This window comes from Dasypus novemcinctus, chromosome 19, assembly GCF_030445035.2.
Source record: "Dasypus novemcinctus isolate mDasNov1 chromosome 19, mDasNov1.1.hap2, whole genome shotgun sequence".
Taxonomy (NCBI): Eukaryota; Metazoa; Chordata; class Mammalia; order Cingulata; family Dasypodidae; genus Dasypus; species Dasypus novemcinctus.
This window is the reverse complement of record NC_080691.1, coordinates 40,875,591-40,897,735: the sequence shown is the minus strand read 5'-3', so window position 1 is coordinate 40,897,735 and position 22,145 is coordinate 40,875,591. Positions and strand designations below refer to the sequence as shown.

Below are 22,145 nucleotides of genomic sequence, written 5' to 3'. Positions count from 1 at the left end.
CCCAACGCAAGCAAATCGATAGTAAAAACACATTTTTGAGACAACTAGGAAGTCTGAATATGGACTGGCTGTTAGAAAATATTAAGGAATTAGTGTCTGTTAATTTTCTTATGAATGATGGAGTATCAACACAGATCCCAAGTGCCGATCATATGTTCATTATTTCAATAATAACAATTTGAGCTCCAGCTATCTACTGGGCCTGGTGCAGGGGACAGATTAAGATACAGTCTGCTCTTTCTCTCTCTTCGTCTGCCACTGTGTGTGCATTTGACTTCAAGCTTCACCATGTCTTCTCATAAGACTTTTAGAATCAAGCAATTCCTGGCCAAGAAACAAAAACAGAATCGTCCCATTCCTCAATGGATTCGAATGAAAACTGGCAATAAAATCAGGTACAACTCCAAGAGAAGACAATGGAGAAGAACCAAGCTGGGTCTGTAAGGAATCGCATATGTAATAACTCACATGTTTATGCTGTACTGAGTTCACTTACATCTTGTTGAAGAGGACCCTTTCTTTCTTAACAGTTAGACTTTATTGGAAGAAAAAGTTGTTTTTGTTTTTTTTATGCTTTGGCATAAATAAATTGGTTCAGTAATATTAATTTTAAAAAAAAGATAGTCTGTGCCCTCAGGGAGCACACATCCTGGGTCTCTGAAACACCAGGTCTTGCCATCTTGGATTAGAAAAATGAAAATCCAGAATCTTGGACTAGGAAAGCAAATTTAAATGCTCACAAGGGAAGGGATACCGAGCCCCTCAATAGCAGCCCTGTGTAGGGAAACTGCTGTTAATAACACTTATTCTGAGCTCTGAACATTCTCAGGATGAGACATTAAGCTGGAGTGAAGGAAAAGGACAGAAACCAATCATGTGATGACTATAAGCTCATTTCCAAGAAAATAAAAATTTATAAGGCATAATAATCTTCTAATCAGTTGTGCTTTGATAAACTTGAAGATTTAAGAAATATGTGTATATAATCTAAATATCTTAAAAAAAATTTTAAGTATTAAAAAAAAGAAACGTGTAGGAGGTGATCAACGGGGGGGGGAAGCTAAGTAGGAGCTCTGCTTTACACATTCATGAACAAATTCTAGATGGATTAAAGAATTAACTATAAAAAACAAACTATAAAATATTAGAAGAAAACACAAGCTAATATATTTATAACTTTGCAGTAAGGAGGCCTTCCTTACACAAGGGCCAGCAATGAATAGATGGATAAATCTGACTACATTATAATTAAAAATTATACTACTATATGACCAACACCATCACAAGGCAAATTTAAGAACCAAGGATTAAAGAAAAGTCTCTTGCCTTCTAGCAATAAAAAACTTAAAAACAAACAAAAACAAAACACTCTAGGCCCTAGGATCTATACCAGACCAGTGAAAGGCAAATTCTGGAATTTGTGAATTGCTTTTCTTGGCTAGTAAAAGGCTAAGAACTCTCCCAATTTTGTGGCAATTTTTCATAGGCCCAAGAGCCTAATAACAGAATCCCTAATCACTTACATGGTTCCATTTGGCTAATTAAAAATTTTTTTTTCCCTTTTTTGAGGTACTGGGAATTGAACCTGGGATGTCATACATGTGAAGTAGGTGCTCAATCACTGAGCTACAAGCACTCCCCAACTAATTTGAATTGAAAATAGTTTAAAGGCTGTTCTCACAAAGTCCCCTATTGGACCTCCGGCTTTTCTTTAATCTCCTAAGCAATTTTATAGCCACCCAAAGTGAATTTGAGCGAAAACCTGCAGGTGGCAAGGCGCTGAGCTCGGGATGGGCCTGGAAGCCTGAACACTTGAGCGTCGTAGGCATCATAATCTACTTGGATGGGAAGGGCATTCTCAGAATCTTTGGGAGTCCCGAGGGCTGAAACACACAAGTAATACAAATTGTCATCAAATCATATTTCAAACAGATGCCTTCAGGGGGTCTTCATCAAAATATGCACAGGTGGTTATCATCATCATTTCCCCCTGAAAAAAAAAGGGAAAATAATCCATTCATCAGGATGCTGAGATTAAATTATTTATATGGCATAGCATTAAATAAAGGCAAAGTGTTGGTAGTTCTTCATTCTTCCATGATCCCTCCTAAAATACATCATCTTAATATTAATACAGTTAGTAATTTAAAAACTTTCAACTTAATTCTGATGACTGAACTACAGAAAAGAAAAACCAAACTTTGTCATCACCTGTTTTGCAGATGACCAGACGAAAATACAAGGAAGTTAAGAGACCTTCTGCCAAAGGTCACACAAAGAGAAACTAGGACTCTGGTCTCTCAACTTAGTTGTGATCTTATGTGACCTCACATAATTTTGTTGCCACTTGTTAGCTAACTATTTCTAAAACTGATGAAAAAGCTTAAAAAAAAAAAAATACTCACATGTATCACGGCCATTTTTTGCTTTCTCAGAGGCAGGCTGTAACAGTAAAATTAAATAGATGATTAATCACTCCCTTCTCTGCTGGAGTAGAATTTATCACAAGGCATGGTAATTATTCTGTATGCAGCTGTTCTCAGAATAGAGACCAGGTCTGACCTTCAATGTAGCTGATGTTAAGCCAGGAGCTAACATTTGACGCCCACCGTGATGTCACATCCTGGCCAGGTCCTTTACTTCCCACCTCATATCTTATTTACTCTCAAACTCTATCCATGGACCCCAAAGTAAAGGTAAAGATATTTAATTCTAGAGAGAAAAAATGACTTGCCCAAAGTCACATGATTAGCAGGTGGCAGAGCCAAAACCTGAGCCCAGAGCTTCAGGCTCTTGGTTAAGTCCACTGTTTTGTCTGTTCTACCACAGCTAGGATCCCTCTGACCTCAAACCCTGCCTGTTTCCCACTTCACCACAGCTCCCTTACCTGACTACACAGACCAGGGTTGAGGATTCCAAACATTGCAAAATTTGTAGAAATGGAGTAAAAAAGGTAAAAAGAAAACTCATAGAGCTGAAACCTCCTATAATTATAAATATATTTCAGAGAAGTTCCTCCATGTTCCTCTTTGCTAAGAATGGCTGTGGTAAAGAACTAAATATTAGAAAGCAGGAGAAGGCCTTTTCTGGGCAGAATTCCATCTCTTAGAGGCTGAGTACTTGACTTGGCCTATTTTTGGGGTCCTTGTATTCCTCCAAATTAAATATTTCTTTATTTGAAAAGTAACATTGCCCTCATCCCACAAAATGTTAACAAGTGGCCCTGATGCTACTAAGGCACATAGCTGCAAACAGGGCAACCTTCAGAGAATTCAGTTCTGCCAGAAATAGATGGATGAGAGGAGCTTGGTGTGGGGCCTACAGACATAATATTCTGTTTTCTCTTCATATTACATCAAAAACACTTTTTTCAGGTTCTTTAAACTGGCATTTTTATTACCTATTGTGACGGTTAAGCTAATGTGGCAACTCGGCCAAGTAATTATGCCCAGTTGTTTAGTCTAGCAAACACTGGGCTAACTGTAATACAAGGGCATTTACGGACTTCAGTCAGTACTGACTTTCCTGTAGTGGTAAATCATAGATAGTTGACTACATCAATCAGGGAGATTGTCATTGGTAATGAGTGACGCTTTATCCGATCTGTTGAATGCCTTAAAAGGGGAAGTGATTCCAACATTGAGTGAGAATTTCCCAGCTTGTATTTTGACAGCCAATGTCACCCAGAACTCATCGAGAACCTTCACTGGACTTTCCTTGGAACCCCTGGTTGCAGCCTGCCTGCGGAACCTGGACTTGGGCATCCCCAGTCACATGAAAGACTCTTACAAAAACGCATACTAATGACAGATATCCCTTGTTGATTCTGTTTCCCTAGAGAACCCGGACTAATACAACTATAAATACATTCCCTTGAGTGGATGTTTCATGATTTCTTTAGCCATTTTCCTACTGTTTTCATCTTTTCACTATTTATAAATGAAACTGGGCCAAAATCTTTGTGCATACAGTATCTTCCATTATTTCCTTAGACCAGAAGGCCAAAAATGGAATTACCTGGTCAAACGGCATGAACACTGTATTACTTTTGAGACACATGACTGAAGAGCTTTCCAAAAGGGTCGTACAACAGTCAGGTACTCTGGTATGGTTTTTTGTCATACCTTTCCCAACATTTGGTGTAATAGTTAATATGTCTTAAACTAATTTGATAAACAAAAGTATAATCCCTGTTCTTGCTGGAATTTGCATTTTTTTAACTACGTTATGACCTTTATTATGTTTCATCTTAGATGCAAGTGAATCTACATCGTTGTCTTTATCTTTGTCTCTACTGGTACCTGGGTGGTCTTAGCGTTTGAATAAACTGGTGATAGAAGAATAAAATTAATGCCTGTTTTATTTACCAAAAATATTTCTTGCAGTCCAGGATTTGCCTTGTTATTTATTTTATGTAGAAAACTGAAACGTTCTAAGACAGATTTCTTAAACTCTCTTCGTGACCATGGAGGAGGAAGGGGCTATCTCAGGACCAAAATAACCACTCAGTGTGTGACAATCCCTGAAGGCTCTGTGGCTTCGTGAAACCTACCTTCTTCCCTGCCAGTTTTATTCGTGGGGTGAAACTGTTACAAAAGAGCTGGCTCTTGGATGTGTAGAAACTGTAAAAGAAACAAATAGGGTCATCATTCTAACCTCCCTTTTTTTTTTTCTTAGTTAAGCTAGTAGTTTATTGAAAAAAATTGGAGAATTGAAATGGGAGAAAACAACAGATTATACATCCCCAGATGTAGGTCCGGTCCTCCTTTCATTTTAAACCTCAAGACAGTTGAGATCCCAGCCATGGACCAGACCTCTCTTAACTGGCTTTGTCTCAGGACTCGTTGACATTCCCTAACTCTGGTTTATTTCGCAACTATTATAAACATTAATTATGTCCTTATTATTTTTCTATTCTTTTCTTCCTATAAATTGTTTTCATGTTTGACAGTCCTGGTTCTGGTTCAGAAGAGAATCACTTCTTTCCAGCAGGGATTAAATTTATTCACTCCATGATATTTTTCATCTTGATACTTGGCATGATGCTGGGCCCATGGGAGGTCCTTATCACTGGCTTGTTGATCAGCACTTTATGAGAAAGAATAACTCAGGCAAGACAAGGAAAAGGTTAGTACTCAAGGAAAGATGGCAGAACCCATTAAATCCCAATGCTTCTGAAAAGCATATCTTAATACAGTCAGGCCAGGAACTTAACACAAGAAAATCAGCCCTGGATGGTGCTTCACCGGACATTGTAAATCCTCACAGGGCCTACATGATGGAATAGAGGAGAGTATGGGCCATGATGTGAACCAATGTATATGAGGTGCAGAGGTGCCCAAAGATGTACTTACCAAATCCAATGGATGTGTCATGATGATGGGAACGAGTGTTGTTGGGGGGGGGGGGAGAGGGGGGGTGGGGGGGTGGGGTTGAATGGGACCTCACATATATATTTTTAATGTAATATTATTACAAAGTCAATAAAAAATAAAAAAATTAAAAAAAAAAAAAAAAAAGAAAATCAGTGACCCATGCTTGTCCTGAGTATACGGAAAGCTTTGCAGGCTTTTCTATTCCTCAGACATCTCTCTGAATTCTTTTTTTTTTTTTTTTTCATTATCCACAAATTGAAAATTGTGGTACAGATGTTTTGACTATTAACCATGCCAACCTTCTGTCTAAACTCTGACCATAAGCAGAAAAAGAAAAGAAAGGAAAAGCAGTATCAGTGGATAATCAATGGACTGTGGGAGCAATCCTAGTGACAGGTTAAATACAGGTGGGCCCGTTCTTAATTTTAATATTTGGGTATAAACCCACTGTAAATAGGATCTCTTGAAGATGTTGTTTCACTTAAAGTGGGGCCCAAATGAATAAGGGTGGGCCTGAAATCAGATTAGTGGAATCTTTTACAAGCAGAAGAAATTCAGAGAATATAGTTAGAGAGACCAGCCATAGGGAGGTGCCAGAAGTCAGCAGGAACCTGGACGAGAAAGCATAGGGCATCGCTTATGCTGTATAGACAGGGGCTTTTGATTAGATTCAGTTAAAGGACCTTGATTAGATCACTTAATTAGAACACTTTTGATTGGACTACATCAGTAAGGTGTGACTTAGGTTGGGTGTCCGCCCTCTGGGTCTTATATAAACTGAGAACACACAGAGAGAAAGGAAGATGCCATTTTATTCTGCCATGTGAGAAAGGACCCACGGATCACTAGCAGCCTCCCACCTGACTTGAATTGAAACTAAACACATGACAGGATGCCAGGATCACCAATATCTGACTTTGGTGAGAAAGCATCTCTGATGGTGCCTTGATTTGTCAATTTTCACAACCTCGGGGCTATAAGATTTTCCCCTAATAAAATTCCCATTATAAAAGCCAAATCATTTCTAGTATTTTTGCATTGGCTGCTATAGCAAACTAAGACAGCTCCCTAAGCAGATAGGGGCATACTCAGAGCAAAATTACAATGTGACTGCACCATCCTTAAGCACTGGCCTCCTAGCAGTTTTTTCCTCATGAAACTAGTTCTTCCCCTACGAATAATTATAGGTGACCACAACAACCACCATACTGACGGCCCTATGGTCCAAAAAAATAAAAATAAATATGGTCCTTACAAAAGATGAAGAATAGAATGCAAGGCTGAAACCAACATTTGTGATGAGGTTTCAATGAGCTCCAACAAAGACTACAATAAAACAGAAGCCAAAATTGAAGGCTCTGCTGAACTTAAAAGTTTGAGCCAAGTGGTCTTGTGCCCCTTGGGGTACTAGCCTAAAAGAGGCACCCAAAGAAGGGTAGAATGCTCTGGAAGCACTGAAGAGAAAGTGGCTATTGGCTGTGGGCAGTATGGGAAGATTTCACTGAAGAGAGATGTTGGGGCTAGGTCTTAGAGGATAAATAGGCATTCATGAGAGAAAAAACAGGTGGCAAGCCTCCCAGGTTGAACACCCAGAAGTGAGAGCAAGATGTGTGTGCCTACAATGCAGAATGAAAGAAGGGCAAGTGGTGGGAAAAGAGGCCTTGGATGCCCAAAGCACTAGTTTTTTTTTTTTAAGATTTTTTTTAAAATTTCTCTCCCCTTCCCCCGCCCCTCCTCCCACCATCTGTTCTCTGTGTCCATTCGCTGTGTGTTCTTCTGTGTCCACTTGGATTCTTGTCAGCGGCACCAGGAATCTGCGTCTCTCTTTGTTGTGTCATCTTGCTGTGTCAGCTCTCCGTGTATATGGCACCACTCCTGGGCAGACTGCACTTTCTTCATATGGGGTGGCTCTCCTTATGGGGCACACTCCTTGCACATGGGGCTCCCCTACATGGGGGACACCCGAGTGGCATGGTACTTCTTGTGCGCATCAGCAATGCGCATGGGCCAGCTCACCACACGGGTTAGGAGGTCCTGGGTTTGAACCCTGGACCTCCCTTGTGGTAGGCAGATGCTCTATCAGTTGAGTCAAACCTGCTTCCCTAAAGCATTAGTCTTTATCAAGCCAGGTAAAGAGCAGAAGGATTTGGTTTTCCCAAAAATGACTCTAGCAATTAAGTACAGCAGTGGTTGTCAGATGCTAATCCCCAGGCCTCCAGAGTTTCTCAGTGCTACATTAGGGCCTGCTATATAAGGGCAGAGGGGAACACTAATACTTTTTTGCTTTTATATATTGGGATTCCAAGGACAAATTTTACTTAAACAAAGGGGTCAGTTGCTTAAAAAAAGAAAATCACTCGTCTAAAACAGTGGTTCGCAATGGGAGAGAGGGCAGATTTTGCCCTGCCAGGGAACATGTTGCAGTGCATGGAGAAATTTTTGATTGTCACACTTGGCAGATGCTATTGGCAGCTAATGAGTCTAGGCCAGGGAAGCTGCACAACATCCTATAATGCACAGGACAGGTCCCCATCACAGAGAAAACTCTCTCTGGTCCCAGATGTCAGTAGTACCAAGGTTGAAAAATCTTGATCTAACAGGTGGATTAAAGGGAGACACACCAATAAGACTACCCCAAAAATGAGGAACAGGATAAGGCAGCGGCACTGGCAGAAGGACAAGAGAAGCCATCTCTGAGCTAGAATCAATAGAAAAATGAGGCCTTGTTCCATGTGAAGAAAGAGGCATAGAGTTTCCTGCAAGTGGAGGAGGTAAACATATTGCCTTGATGTCAGGCAAAATGTTGGCTGTCTGTATCTGTGGGAGTCAGGGAGAGTAGTGGAAGTAGGTCCTTTGAAATGTGTTAGCTTTCTTAATCATAGCCTATTCTTATGTAACCTGCTACTGCTTTTACTGTAGAGAATCTTTAAGCAAATGTTAGAATTTTGTTTTCCAATTTTTCTTGACAAAAGATTTAGTGCCAGAATAAGAAGTTGGCAGATATGAAGAGAAATTGGAGGGAGAGCTATTCCAAACCCTTATCACCTAATATGAATCAAGATCACACCCACCTGTGGTTTATCCAGTGAGGAATATTGTAGTCATCACCTGGACGAGAGTCCCGAGGAGTGCTCCGATTATGCAGCTGGAAGGAAAATAAGCCAGGGCACAGATAAGCTAGAAAGCAAGCAGGATGTGGAACCACTCTAACTTTTGCTTTGTACTATTCTCAATATCACCCTAGTGCTAGAAACTGGCTTTTAGTAAGCAACTCCAAAATCTAATTACCTTGAACAATGGGACAGCATGCAACGGTTGCTCCCCCATGCACACCAAGTCTACTCCAATTCCTAAAAAAGAAAAAAAAAGACAGAAACTGTTGGGGGCGTGGTAGAGAATAAGTACCCTAATCAATTAATGATGTTATTTAACTGGGTCAGAGTGTAAGGCAAGGCCAACTAACGATCCTATGTGAATAAATCTGTCAGTGCCGCCCACCCAGCAAAGAAAACTGAAGCCCTTTTTCTGTTTCTTCTTTACAGAGTCCGGTCATACCTGCCACTATTTAGTGTTTGACAATTAGCCTCTGACTGTCTTGCAGGTGATGATTTGTAAAAGAACACAACCAAGCCTCTATTACTAAAGTCTCAAGGCCAGAAAGAAAAAAGAAGCTTGAAATCTCTATAGTACAAAGCAAAACAACACACATCACTTAACAGAACTTCTTTACTGGCAATGAGGATTGCTTTTCCCAGCTCTATCTTGTTGGTAAAACGAAAATCAAATGGGGAGCAGGGAGAGGAAGAATGCCTGACCCATCATGGTGGAAGGGGAGGGAGTAGACTAGATGATCCAGATAGTGCTTCCCAAGATGTGTTGATGGCACTCTGGTCTCTTGAGACAATCCCTCCAAAAGGTTCTCCAGTGTCAAATACATTTGGGGAACTCAGAGGACCAGATGCCACTTTAGAGTGAAACAAGAAACAAGCCTACAATTAGTGAAGCTGTTTAACTCTGTAAGACTCAGCACTTCCCAAACCAATTTGCCCATGGAACTCATTTTGTCACCAACACCTAGGCACAAGCTCAGAACCCCTGGTGCACACAGTATCATGCGGATCTCCTTGCTTCTAAGGGTCAGTGAAAGCTCAAAGTTCTAAGGGCAAGTCAGGCTATGAATACATGGAGATGGGGTACAGACCAAGGTGTGTTACCATTATCTATCATCCGCTGCTTGGTCAAGATCATGAGTAATCGGTCCACTTCAAACACACCCACTCCGGGCGTGATCACCACAGACATCTGTCCGGTCCGGTCAAAGTTGCGGTTGATATAGTGCTTGTCGAACACTTGAAAAGAAACAAAAATTTCCCAATGAAGAGGTTATAGGTTTTTAGGAACCCACCACTGGCATGTGCCTCTATAGACAAATAGACTGCCACTTTCTGTCCTGAATTCTAATTTGTCGTGTGTACATCTGTCTGTCCTTCCCCTTACACATTAAGAACTGCTTGAACACAGGACTATGTCACTAATCACCTTTGTTAATTCCCCTCACCAATGGCTAATACTTAGCTTGTGCAGCCTTAGATGCTCAAATATCATGCTGTTAAAAAGTATAAGCTATCCACATAACATAACTCTTCTGTCACTTTTACCGGACCTGTGGTTGGCATTTGGGTTGGTGTATACTCAGGAGACCTGAATCACTGAATTGTCCATGTGACGGTCAGGTCCTGGGCCTCAGCAGACTTGCAGCTCCTAACCTCTGGTTTCTTGGACTTACCCTGGCCAACTGACAGGGAGGTGAAGAGGGTCAACCACCACACCAGGGAGCCAAGAGTGCCTACAGCTGCAAGCAGGAGAATTGCATCCATCATCCATGTGGAATCTAAACCCCTTCTTGATGTAGAGGGGGACTGGACATAGCCATCCCAGGTCCACAAGACAAGAGGAACAGAGTATGGATTAGAGTGGACTTAACTGGTGTTCTCCTGGGGAACTATTGTGATTAGTAAGGGAAGAAATTGTAGTAGTGATGTGGAGAGGGTGGCCACGGTAGCTGCTCATGGTCAGGAGAGGGAAAAAGAGATATGGTGTGGGGGCATTTTCAGGATTTGGAGTTGTCCTAGGTGTTGCTGCAGGGACGGATACTGGACGTTGTGTGCCCTGTCGTGGCCCACTGGCTGGACTGGGGGAGAGTGTGGACTACAATGTGGGCCCCTGTCCATGTGCTGCAGCAGTTTTCCAGCATATATTTGTCAGGTGCAGTGGATGTGCCACAAAGATGGAAGAGTTTGTTGATGGGCAGGGGTGGCATAGGTGGGGTGGGGGGTATATGGGAACCTCATATTTTTTTAATGTAACATTTAAAAGAAAATAAAGAAAAAAAAAGTATAAGCTATCCACAAATGAGTCTGCATTGAAACATAGAAGACTCTAATTTAAGATGATCTTTCAGAGAGTAGACAAGAATCTTGGGACAACTTCCTAAATTTGGCAAGTTAAGTTTTATTTCTGGCCCCTACAATTTTTATGGAAAACCTGTGATAATCAAATGACAAAAGATTTAACTAGAATCCTCCATGCCTGGTTAAAGACACAAGGGAGGGTGATACACATAGTGAAGGGAACGCACATAAGCACTCCCACCTCAGGCCAGCACTGGACGGACACAATCCAAGCTGGGATGATTGGACTCCATCTGCTGGGAACGTGGAATTCTGACCCGAGAGCAGAGACAGGGATGCTGGCAGCTGGACACTGGTCTAGGAATTAATTCCTGCAGTTCAGAGGTACTCTGGCCCCCACCCTTGTTCAACATGACATTCAAATCTTTCCTGGCTGCTCCACCAAATCCACATAACCTTTGAGTAAATTTCCCTTTTTGTTTATACTAACTCAGTAAGTTTCTGTTATTTGCAAGCAAAATATCTCAGCTAACATTTAATAGGGACACACACTCAGAAGAAAGAAATCACATCAGAAAGAAAGAAATAATGGCCACTCTTGGACAGGGACTGACAGTGTAGGGGGCAGGGGAGGGGTGAGAAGATTTTTAATTTTTTTATTCTTAGGAAGTACCAGGAATTGAACCCAGGAACTTGTACATGCAAAGCAGGCACTCAACCACTAAGCTATACTGGCTCCCAGATTCTCATTTTTTACTTGATACCTCTTTCAATTACTTGAATTTTGAGAGCACAGGTCATTTTCATTAAAAAAAAAAAAAAGAAAAAAAAGAATGGGAAACATACTTTTAAAATTACCTAGGGGCATATTGGGGATGGAGTGGAAAATAAGAACACTGTTCTTAGTACAACAAAGAACCCAAGGAAGAGTCCCTCCAGCTCTTCTCTCAGAATACTATGAAAAGATGATTAGAACAGCAGGTTAATTTCCGAACAGTGACGCAGAAGTAAATGGTAGTCATCAGAACTATCCAATTAGTAGTTAATGCAGATAATACAGATGTATCTGTATTTAGTTAATACAGATGGGAAAGTGTTGTCAACCAGTTCTGGGTCTTTGGGCATCAGTGAAGATGTTCGCAGTCCAGTGGTAAGCATGATAGAGTGGCTGGCATCCTTACTCACCATTGAATGACAGATTGATGGCCTCTAGGTAGTTCCCTTGTGCTGAGGTAGAATTGTCTCCTTGAGGAAAGCCCTCTGAAGCAAAAGATACAAAAGAAGGAAAAACATCTCATGAGTATCTGGCTCCATAGGGCTCCCCACCGTCTATAGTGACACTGCTGAACTTACTGCACATGTAATGAACAGTCAAACTCAACTGGCTAGAGAAATCTGACCAAAAGCAGAACCCACACACAGCAGTGGAAAGGGGAAAAGGTATGAACCTCTTCTCCATCTCCCCACCTCCTCCTATACCTCCTTTCCCAGCAACACCTTTGAATTGATGGATGCAGTACCTGCCTGTTCCAGTCGCACCAACACTGGATACTGGATGAAGAGTTTTTTAATGGTCACAAGGAGTGAAGTCCACTCTTCTCTTCTCTCATTTTGCACCACCACTCTGAAAGGAATAGTACCATAAAATAGACATCGAGCAGCTACTACAGAAAGGACATCAGATGCCTCACAGGGTTCCAAGGAAAGGACAACATGGATTCCCAGAGCAATTTACCATCTAAACAGCAAGTATTATATAATAATAAGTATCACTTAGTACTATATAATAAGTAATAAAGTCAAATGCATTTAACAAGCATTAACATAGAGATGCGATCACATTTATAGCATTGAATTAAAAACTGGTAAAAGATTTTAAAAACTGCCTTGAGATTATATAATGTTAGGCAGGGATATGAACCATTCTCAATTAGTGTTGTAGACATGTAAATTTTACCTTTCTGAATTAAAATCAGGCAATATGTATGAAAAGCTTTAAGAGAGGGAAGTGGATGTGACTCAACTGATAGAGCGTCCGCCTACCATATAGGAGGTTGAGGGTTCGAAGCCAGGGCCTCCTGGCTCATGTGGTGAGTTGATTCACATGCAGTGCTGCTACACGCAAGGAGTGCCATGCCACATGGGTGTCCCCCATGTAAGGGAGCCCCACGCACAAGGAGTGAGCCCCATAAGGAGAGCCACCCCACGTGAGAAAAGCACAGCCTGCCCAGGAGTGGCACCGCACACATGGAGAGCTGATGCAGCAAGATGACGCAACAAAAAGAACCAGATTCCTGGTGCCGCCGAGAATGCAAACAGAACACATGGCGAATGGACACAAGAGAACAAACAACTCGGGGGGGTGGGTTGGAAGGAAGAGAAATAAATAAAATAAATCTTAAAAAAAAAAAAGAGGAAAAAAAAAAAGACTGAGAATACCAAATTATTAAAAAAAAAAAAAAAAGCTTTAAGAGAGAGTATTCCATACACACACACACACACACAATGAATATGTCCAAGTCAGGGAACTAGATTAGAGGAAAGGGATGAGTGGAAATCTGTTTTCTGTTTACTGCATACCCTTCTTCATTTTTAAAATTTTGAAACGTGAATTACAAAAATGTTTAAAATTTAAATTTAAGAGAAAAACAAACATTTCTTTTAATCTAACAATTCTAAATGCTAGAAATTTATCCTAAAGAAACACTCAGAATACATGACTATGTATCTATGTGTATATTTACCACAACAGTAAGATAATTTAAAATTAGAAAAAAAATTAAATAGTTACCAAAAAGGAATTAAATTATGACAAAATTTGGCAGAAGGTAACAAAATAGTATATAGCCATCAAAAATGATGCAATCCTTTTTGACAATTGTTAAATATGAGTAGTGAATATAAAGGATGACTATATTGTTCCCTCTACCTAAGATGTTTGTTTGTTTGTTTTTTAAAAAAGATGATGGCGATTTTAGAGTGGGATAAACAGAAAAATTTCTGGAGAAATATACACCACAGTGTTAAAACTGTTTCTTTACTGAACTGCAAAGTTAGACCAGGGATAAGACAATAAGACAATAAAATAGTAAAGCTGAAAAAAATGGGCTAAGAAGATGAATAAACAATTCACCAAAAAAGAAAGAAATACAAAGGCCAATAAACATATAAGAAAATATTTATTCTCAATAATGAAAGAAACAAATATTAAAACTCAACAAGATAATTTTTCCTCCAATCCATGGGCATAGAATCAAAAAGAGAAGAGCATTCAGTATTGATGAAGAACAGAAATAGCAGTGTTTTAAAAAACTGTTGCTAGGAAAATGGAATTTTCTACTTTAATGTTTTTGGAGGTAAATTTGGCTGTACAAATGAAAAGTCCTAACAAAAACAGAATGTCCTTTTCTGGGACTTTAACTCTATTTCTGGAAATTCATCATAAGGAATAATTAAGAATAAGCCTTAAGAACTTACACTGGTAATGCCATTGACTATAGTGAAAAGTCAGAAATCACTTCAGAGTTCAACAATAGTTAGCAATCCAAAAGAACTTCTATATAGCAATAAGAAATGATACGGTAGAAATAAAGCATTTGCCATGGAATGACATTTATGATACAGTAAAGGGGAAATGCAGGTGTAAAACATCATAGTAAAAAAATCATGTGGAAAGTTTTGTCATATATACAAAGACTGGGGTTTGATTCATCAAAGTGATGATGATGATATCTGAAAGGATGGAAATGAGGGTATTTTGACTTGCACTTGACATACCTGTACTTGTGATTTTCCTAAAAATGAACCTGTTTTTTATTTACTTATTTATTTATTATCCCCCACCCCCCATTGTCTGCTCTCCCTGTCCATTCACTGTATGCTCTTCTATGTCTGCTTGTATTCTCATTAGGTGGTTCCCAGAACTGATTCTGGGAGCTTCCAGAGTGAGAGAGGCAATTACCCTCTTGCACCATCTCAGCTCCCTGTTTTGTTACGTCTTCTTGTTTTCTCTCCTTTGAGTCTCTTGTTGCATCATCTTTCTGCACCAGCTCTCTGCATGTGCTGGCACTCCATGTGGGTCAGCTTGCTGCACAGGCCATCTTGCCCTCATCAGGAGGCCCTGGGCATCGAATCTTGGACCTCCGATATGGTAGACGGGAGCCCAATTGCTTGAGCCACATCCATTTTCCTGTATTTTTTTGTAATAAGAAAAAAAAAATAGGGAGCGAATGTGGCTCAAGTGATAAGGCCTCCAGCTACCATATGGGAGGACCCAGATTTGATCCCTGGGGCCTCGTGGTGAAAAAAAGAAGAGAAAGTGTGCCTGCGTGAGTGCCCATGTGGTGAGCCAGTGCTTGTGCAGAGAGCTGAGTGCCTGCGTGGGTGCCCACATGGTGAGCTGAGTGCCCATGCAATAAGCGAAGTGCCCATGCAATAAGCGAAGTGCCCATGTGAGTGAGTCGCACAGCAAGATGATGATGCAACAAAAAAGAGAGACACAGGGGAGAGTCAAGGTGAAGCACAGAAGAGATCAGGAACTGAGGTGGCGCAATTGACAGGGAACCTCTCTCCTCATCAGAGGTCCCCAGGTTTGAAACCTGGTGAATCCTAGAGGAGAAAGACGAGAAGAGAGACAGAAAGAGAAAGAGATATAGAAGATCACACAGCGAATGGACACAGACAGTAAAAACAGCAGGGTGGGGGAGGGGAAAGGGAAGGGGGGAAAAAAAGAAAAAAAACAACCAAAGCTGCTTTTAATTTAAACATGTTGGGTATGACTTTTTAATGACATGGAGAAATTTATACATATTCACAAAATATAGTCATAGATATATATACATACATGTACTTTCATTCATATTTCAAACAACTGTGCTTTTATATATCAATAATTATATGCAAGCGGATACATACTCATTAGATATAGTTCATATACTGTTAAACTGAAAGAGGCTCCAAGAGTTCTAGGAGTCCACTGGACTGGTATGCAGAATTTATCTGCATGAGAGAATAAGGGTGGTGTCCAGGGAGGAGATGATCTGACACTTTCATGAAATTCTCAAAGGGAGACAGGACCCAAGAGACGATCAACAAATAATTTAGAGTACAATCAGTATGAGGCAAAAGAATAGTGGTCAAAAGCATGGACTCTAAACTAGACTGCTTGAGTTCAAGTCTGTTTTCCATCACTTAACACTCTATAGACTTTGGGTAAGTTACTGAAACTATGTCCAAGTTTCTGCTTCTGTAAAATGGGATTATAATAACCATCCCACAGGGATGTTACAATACTTAAATGAACTGACACACATAAAGTGCTTAGAATAGTGCCCTGTACATAATAAGTTCTAAATAAACGATAATAATTACCATTCTTACCATCATCTCAATAGGATATGTGGGCCATTATTATTTTCTACCTTGTGCTATTTTTTATTTTCCAAAGTCTCTTCAATGAACATGCATTATTTTAAAAATGATATCGAGGAAAGCAGATCTGGCCCAATTGATAGAGCATCCACCCACCACATGGGAGGTCCAGGGTTCAAACCCAGGGCCTCCTGAACCATGTGGTAAGTCGGCCCATGTGCAGTGCTGATGCACACAAGGAGTGCCGTGCCAAGCAGAGTGTGACCCGTAAGGAGAGCCGCCCCATGTGAAAAAAAAATGCAGCCTGGCCATGAGTGGTGCCATACACAAGGTCATATGACGCAACAAAAAGAGACACAGATTCCCGGTGCTGCTGACAAGAATACAAGTGCTCACAAAAGAACACACAGCGAATGGACACAGAGAGCAGACAACTGGGGGGAGGGGGAAGAAGGGGAGAGAAATAAGTAAAAAATAAATCTTAAAAAAAAAAAAGAAGATCTTGAAATCCCTGGATGAGGATTGTGACTAATAGTACAAATACAAGAATTTACTTCTATGAACTAGAACAAACGTATATCACTGTTACAAGGTGTTAAAAATATGGGAGAAATATAACTAATGTAACTTGTGGACTATAATTAACAATAATATTGTAATATTTTTGTATCAATGGCAAAAAAGGTACTATATCAATGCTAAGGGTCAACAATAGGGGGGTAGGGGGGTATGGGATTTTTCCTTTTGGAGTAATGAAAATGTTCTAAAATCAGCTGAAGTGATGACAGCACAAACTCTGTGATGAAACTAAGAGCCACGGAGTGTACACTTTGGATGGACTATATGAGGCATGGGACTATATAACACAAAGAACTCTGTGATGGATGATAGACTGTGGTTAAGAGTACAATATGAGAACATTCTCTCATGAATGAAAACAAAAGCACAATACTAATACATGGTATTAATAATAGGATGGTTTATGGAAAAAATACACCAAATGTAAGCTATAGATATAGGTAGCAGTAATATTTTGAAGATGTTCTTTCATCATTTGTAACAAATGTTCTACAACAACGGAAGGTGCTGGTGGTGGGGTGATGTATATGAGTCCTATATGATAAGCATGATTGTTTTGTAAGCTCAAAACTTTTCTAATTAAAAAAAACAAACCACAATGCGATACCAGTTCACACATGATAAACTAAAAAATGGATATTAACCAAAAAAAAAAAAAAAGGCAATGTGATTTGTGATAAAGCAAATAGAGCAAAATGTTCATTGTCAAACACGGTGGGCATATGGGTATTCACTCTCAGCTATTCTGTATGTTTCAACATTTTCATAATGAAATGATGGAAAACAAACAACACAAGAAGTTATCTACACTAAAAGCAATGAATGATTCTAGATTGAAATCTAGATCAGGGAAAACATATCTATAAAGGCTACTAGGATAATTGGCAAAATGTCAATATGTACTCTGTGCTAGATAATGGCATTTATATCAATGGTAAATTTCCTGAATATCATTATATTTTTATTATGTAAGAGAATGTCCTTGTTCTTAGGAGATACATACTGAAGTAAAAGACAGTCGTGTATTCACTAAATGTTAAAAATTGGTGAATGTAGGTGAAAAGTAGACAAATATTCATTACATTATTCTTTCGATTTTTCTATGGGTTTGAAATTTTTTAAATTAAAAGCTAAAAAGGTTATCCAAAAAACTTGGCCTAAAAAGTTCCCCTAAATTCTGTCTCTCTTTGGAGCTTATCCACAATTATGATAAAAAACCATTACAGGGGAGTCTATGTGACTCAGTGGTTGAATGCTGGCTTCCCACATACAAGGTTTCAGATTCAATCTCTGGCACCAGTACCTCAAAAACAAACAAAAAAACAAATGGAAAAAAAAAACAAAACTCTCATTGGGGAGTGGATGTAGCTCAGTGGTTGAGCACCTTCTTTCTATGTTCAAGGTCCTAGGTTCAATCCCCAGTACCTCCTAAAAAAATCAAACAAACAGGAGCTAATGTGGCTCAAGAAGTTGAGTATCTGCCTCTCACGTGGAAAGTCCCAGGTTCAGTTACCAGTGCCTCCTAAAAAAGACAAACAACGAACAGACAATGAGCAGAAGAGCAAAAACAAACAAGTAGGGAGCAGATGTGGCTCAAGCAGTTAAGTGTCCACTTCCCACATTGGATGTCCTAGTTTAGTTTCCGGTGCCTCCTAAAGTAAAAACAAATAGACAAGTGGACTGAGCAAAAACAATGAGCAATAAACACAAACAACAAGCAAAAACAACAAGTAAAAACAACAAGCAAACAGATGAGGGAGTCATCTCAGGGGGAGAAAAAATTATTTTAAAAAAGTATAAAAATCAAATAAATAAAAACAATAAATTGTTCATTAATTTATTAGTAAATAAATTAATATTTCTATCAATAAATTAAAAAGTAAAAGGGTTATTTTTGAGGAATGCTATTACAAAGTTGAAAAAGGAAAAAGCAATACTCTACGAGTTGGCATTTGGTACATGAAAAGCCAGCTTGGGCCTCAGGCAAGAACTAGCTACCAAGAAATATATTTAAGGTTCTAAGTGAGAAGATTAGCCATCTGAGACAAAGAGTAAACCCTCATAAACTGTTACTACAAAACAAAGAGCATTATATTTCAAAGTCTGAGGTTTGAGAGAAAACTAAGGAAGAGTTATTTCTCTTTGGTAAAGAAGGAAATACTCAGAGGAAGCAAAACTGAACAAAAAAGAAACAGAGTAACATTTTAGAGAGGAGATATTTCTAAGGACTTTAAAAGTGAAGTCTGAAGTGATGAGATGTGCCCATTATCAAGGAGTTGATTTTTAAACATAAAGTATTTGTACCTTAGTCAAGAATACACCAATCACTGTAACACCTTCTGAAAAGCAAAAGCCCTTCTAAAGTCCACACTGAAGTGCCAATAACCATGTGGTAAAGCTCTCCACACATTTGAGAATTTAAAAGGTCAAGGTGCTGTAGCTCCATGCCATTGAGCAACCCCATCCGAGTGTATCTGGTATGCCTCCATCATTTCACAAGGTGTACCCTTATTCACCGGCTCTGCTGGGACAACCAGACTGTTATGCATCCTGTTATGATGCAAAATGAAGTATGGGGCTTCGGAGATGAGGTAGTTTTTAAAAGGGTATAATGTGAATCTGATCAAGCCTTGAGAGCAGGACTGTTCAATCTTGGCACCACTGACATTTTTGTTCAAATATTTCTTTAAGGCAGGGGCTGCCCGGTGCTTTGTACAATGCTGAACAGCATCCCTGGCCTCTCTACCCACTGGATGGATTCAGATTTGGTAACCTCTGGTACAGAAAATAAACAGGTTAAGTACCACCACAAGGACGCAATCAGACAAATCCAGAATGGGTATTCTACAGCTTTCCTACACAAAATATGGTACAAAGACCAGCAGTTATGTGTCATCATGCAGGATGTGGCTCAAGCAGCTGGGCTACCACATGGAGGTCCCAGGTTCGGTTCCTGGTGCCTCCTAAAGAAGAGAGCAAGACAGTGAGCTGAAGCAATGGAATGGCACAGCAAGCTGACACAGCGAGATGACACAACCAAGAGACACAGCAAGGAAACACAATGAGAGACACAACAAACAGGGAGTGGAGATAGCTCAAGCAATTAAGTGCCTCCCTCCCACATGGGAGGCCCTGGGTTCAGTTCCCGGTGCCTCCTAAAAAGAAGACAAGCAGACACAGAGAGCAAACAGTGAGCGCAAACAATGGGGGTGAGAGGGGGAGGGAGGGGGAATAAATTAAAAAATTTAAAAATAAATCTTTAAAAATATATGTGTCAACATGGCAGAAGGTTAGACAAGCAGATCTCAGGTGTTTCCCAGCCCTCCGGAACAGAATCAGAATTTTAACAAGTTCACTAGGGGGTGGTTCATATTAACACTGAAGTTTGAGAAGCACAGTTCTACAGGAAAACTGACCAAGGTTCTTCAACAAGTCAAAAGCTTGAAGATGACGAGGAAGGAGGAAACTGTTTGATCAAAAGACTTAAGAGGCCAACAAAATATATATCATTCTGGGGACAATTGAGGAATTCTGAATATATACTAGATATTGGATGATAGAGAATTATTGATAATTTTGCTCAGTGGGATCATGATATTGTGGTTACACATGAAAATGCTCTTTTTAGATATGCCTAGGGTTGAAATATCATAATAGTGACAAAGCAAATATGGCAAAATAATAACTGTTAAATCTCAGTGTTGGGTATATGGGTTCATTATTTTATTCACCCTGCTTTTCCACATGCTGAGATTTTTCACAATAGTTTGGAAAGTCTGAATGCAATGTCGTATCCTGGATTGGCTACTGGAACAAAATAAGTACATGAGTGAAAAATCAGTGAAATCCAAAAAAAACCTGAAGAGTAACAGGAATGTACTAATGTCATTCTCATAGTTTTGACAAATGCACCAGGATTACATAATATGTTAACATTAGGGGAAACTGGGTGAAGGGTATATGAAAACTCTCCAGACTATCTTTGCAACTTCTCTGTAAATCTAAAATTATTCCAAACTTAAAAAGGTTATTAAAAAAAAAAGTTGGTTGAAAAAAATCAACCAAGAAAGTAACATAAGCATACTGAAGCACCCAAACATACTTGTAGAAGTCTTCATAGAATCGACCCTTGTGATCCTGTCGAATTGAGGTTCGGTTTATTTCAGGAAATTCATCTGGAATAGAGATAAAAGGTAAGTAGATCAGACTGAAAAGAGAAATTCTGTTTCTCTGCTCTCCTCCTGGGTTAGAGATTTGCAACATACACACAAAATAAAGTTGTATATTTATTGTTAGTTTTAAGATGGCACAAACCTTGTCACAGATTTCTTAAACCCAATAATGGACTGTGCTGTTTTCTATTTTACCCTGTCCTCATAATGGAAAAAGTAGAAAAGATGGAATAATGTGAGAGGGAAGAAGATGAAATGGGATAGTTGGTGGGGGGATGTGAAAGCTTAACAAAAAATAAAGAGAAAAGAGTTACTCACCAATAGATTTTGCATCATAGAAAGTTCTAGAAAACAGGACCACTGTCACTTCATGACTACAGTTCTTCTCCTAGTTGTGAGTAGAGAAAATATAAAGAAGGCTCAGGTTTATTTCATTATTTTTACTATGTATGAAGTAGCCTGCGTGTACATGACATTCTCGATTCCAGGAGGCTTGGCAGGAGTCTGCCAGCTGGAACAATGTCATACGTTACAGACAGTGTGCAGTGGACAAAGCACTGTGCTGGGAGTGGGAGGACCTGGCTTTGATACTGTAACACTACATGACCTCAGGCAACTTACATAAAGTCCAGGGATATGGAAAGTACTTTGAAAACTGTGAATCATCAGTAAGGAAGGGAGATTGACTCCCAGCTCTTGATTTTGATCAATCTGGTATCAGAAGCCCATTACATTTGAGCCTGCTTCATGGCATTTTTTTTTTTTTTTTTTTTTTTTTGAGGTACCAGGTCTAGGAATTGAACCCAGGACCTCGGATGTGGGCAGTCGGCACTCAACCACTGAGCTTCATCCATTCCCCTTCACAGTTTTTTAAATTATTATTTAGTTTTAAAGAAGCTTTAGATTACATAAACGTTACATCAAAAACATAAGGGATTCCTATATGCCCCACTTTCTCCCCCTCCCACATTTTCCCATATTAACAACATCCTTCAATAGCATGGCACATTTGTTACAATTGAGGAATACATATTGAAGTGCTGCTACTAACCATGGATTATAGTTTACAGTGTAGGGAACAAAAGCAGCACCCATATGGTAGTTTATGTAAGAATCACGGACATACCCACACCCTACTCACTGCTGAAGGATGAGGCCTGAGCACTGCTCGAGATGCAGGGGTAGAAGCAAGGCAATGAATTACCTTTGGCCTGGGATGGGGACTAGTGAGAATAAAC

The 22,145-nt window shown here is 39.7% G+C and overlaps 1 protein-coding gene across 18 annotated transcripts in view; it reads right to left on the bottom strand.

Moving 5' to 3' along the window:
• The window catches only part of DEPDC5 (DEP domain containing 5, GATOR1 subcomplex subunit), a 132,483-nt gene that overhangs the window by 86,639 nt on the left and 23,699 nt on the right, over nucleotides 1-22,145 (bottom strand). For all 18 annotated transcript variants that reach the window (XM_058281713.1, XM_058281714.1, XM_071209899.1 and 15 more), the window contains 10 exons: nucleotides 21,226-21,295; nucleotides 20,838-20,910; nucleotides 12,307-12,410; nucleotides 11,972-12,046; nucleotides 9,590-9,724; nucleotides 8,664-8,725; nucleotides 8,447-8,520; nucleotides 4,553-4,622; nucleotides 2,406-2,442; nucleotides 1,763-1,883 (listed from right to left, as the gene is read on the bottom strand). In XM_058281713.1, the coding sequence (XP_058137696.1) occupies nucleotides 1,763-1,883; nucleotides 2,406-2,442; nucleotides 4,553-4,622; nucleotides 8,447-8,520; nucleotides 8,664-8,725; nucleotides 9,590-9,724; nucleotides 11,972-12,046; nucleotides 12,307-12,410; nucleotides 20,838-20,910; nucleotides 21,226-21,295 (821 nt within the window). The remainder of the gene's footprint in view (nucleotides 1-1,762; nucleotides 1,884-2,405; nucleotides 2,443-4,552; nucleotides 4,623-8,446; nucleotides 8,521-8,663; nucleotides 8,726-9,589; nucleotides 9,725-11,971; nucleotides 12,047-12,306; nucleotides 12,411-20,837; nucleotides 20,911-21,225; nucleotides 21,296-22,145) is intronic.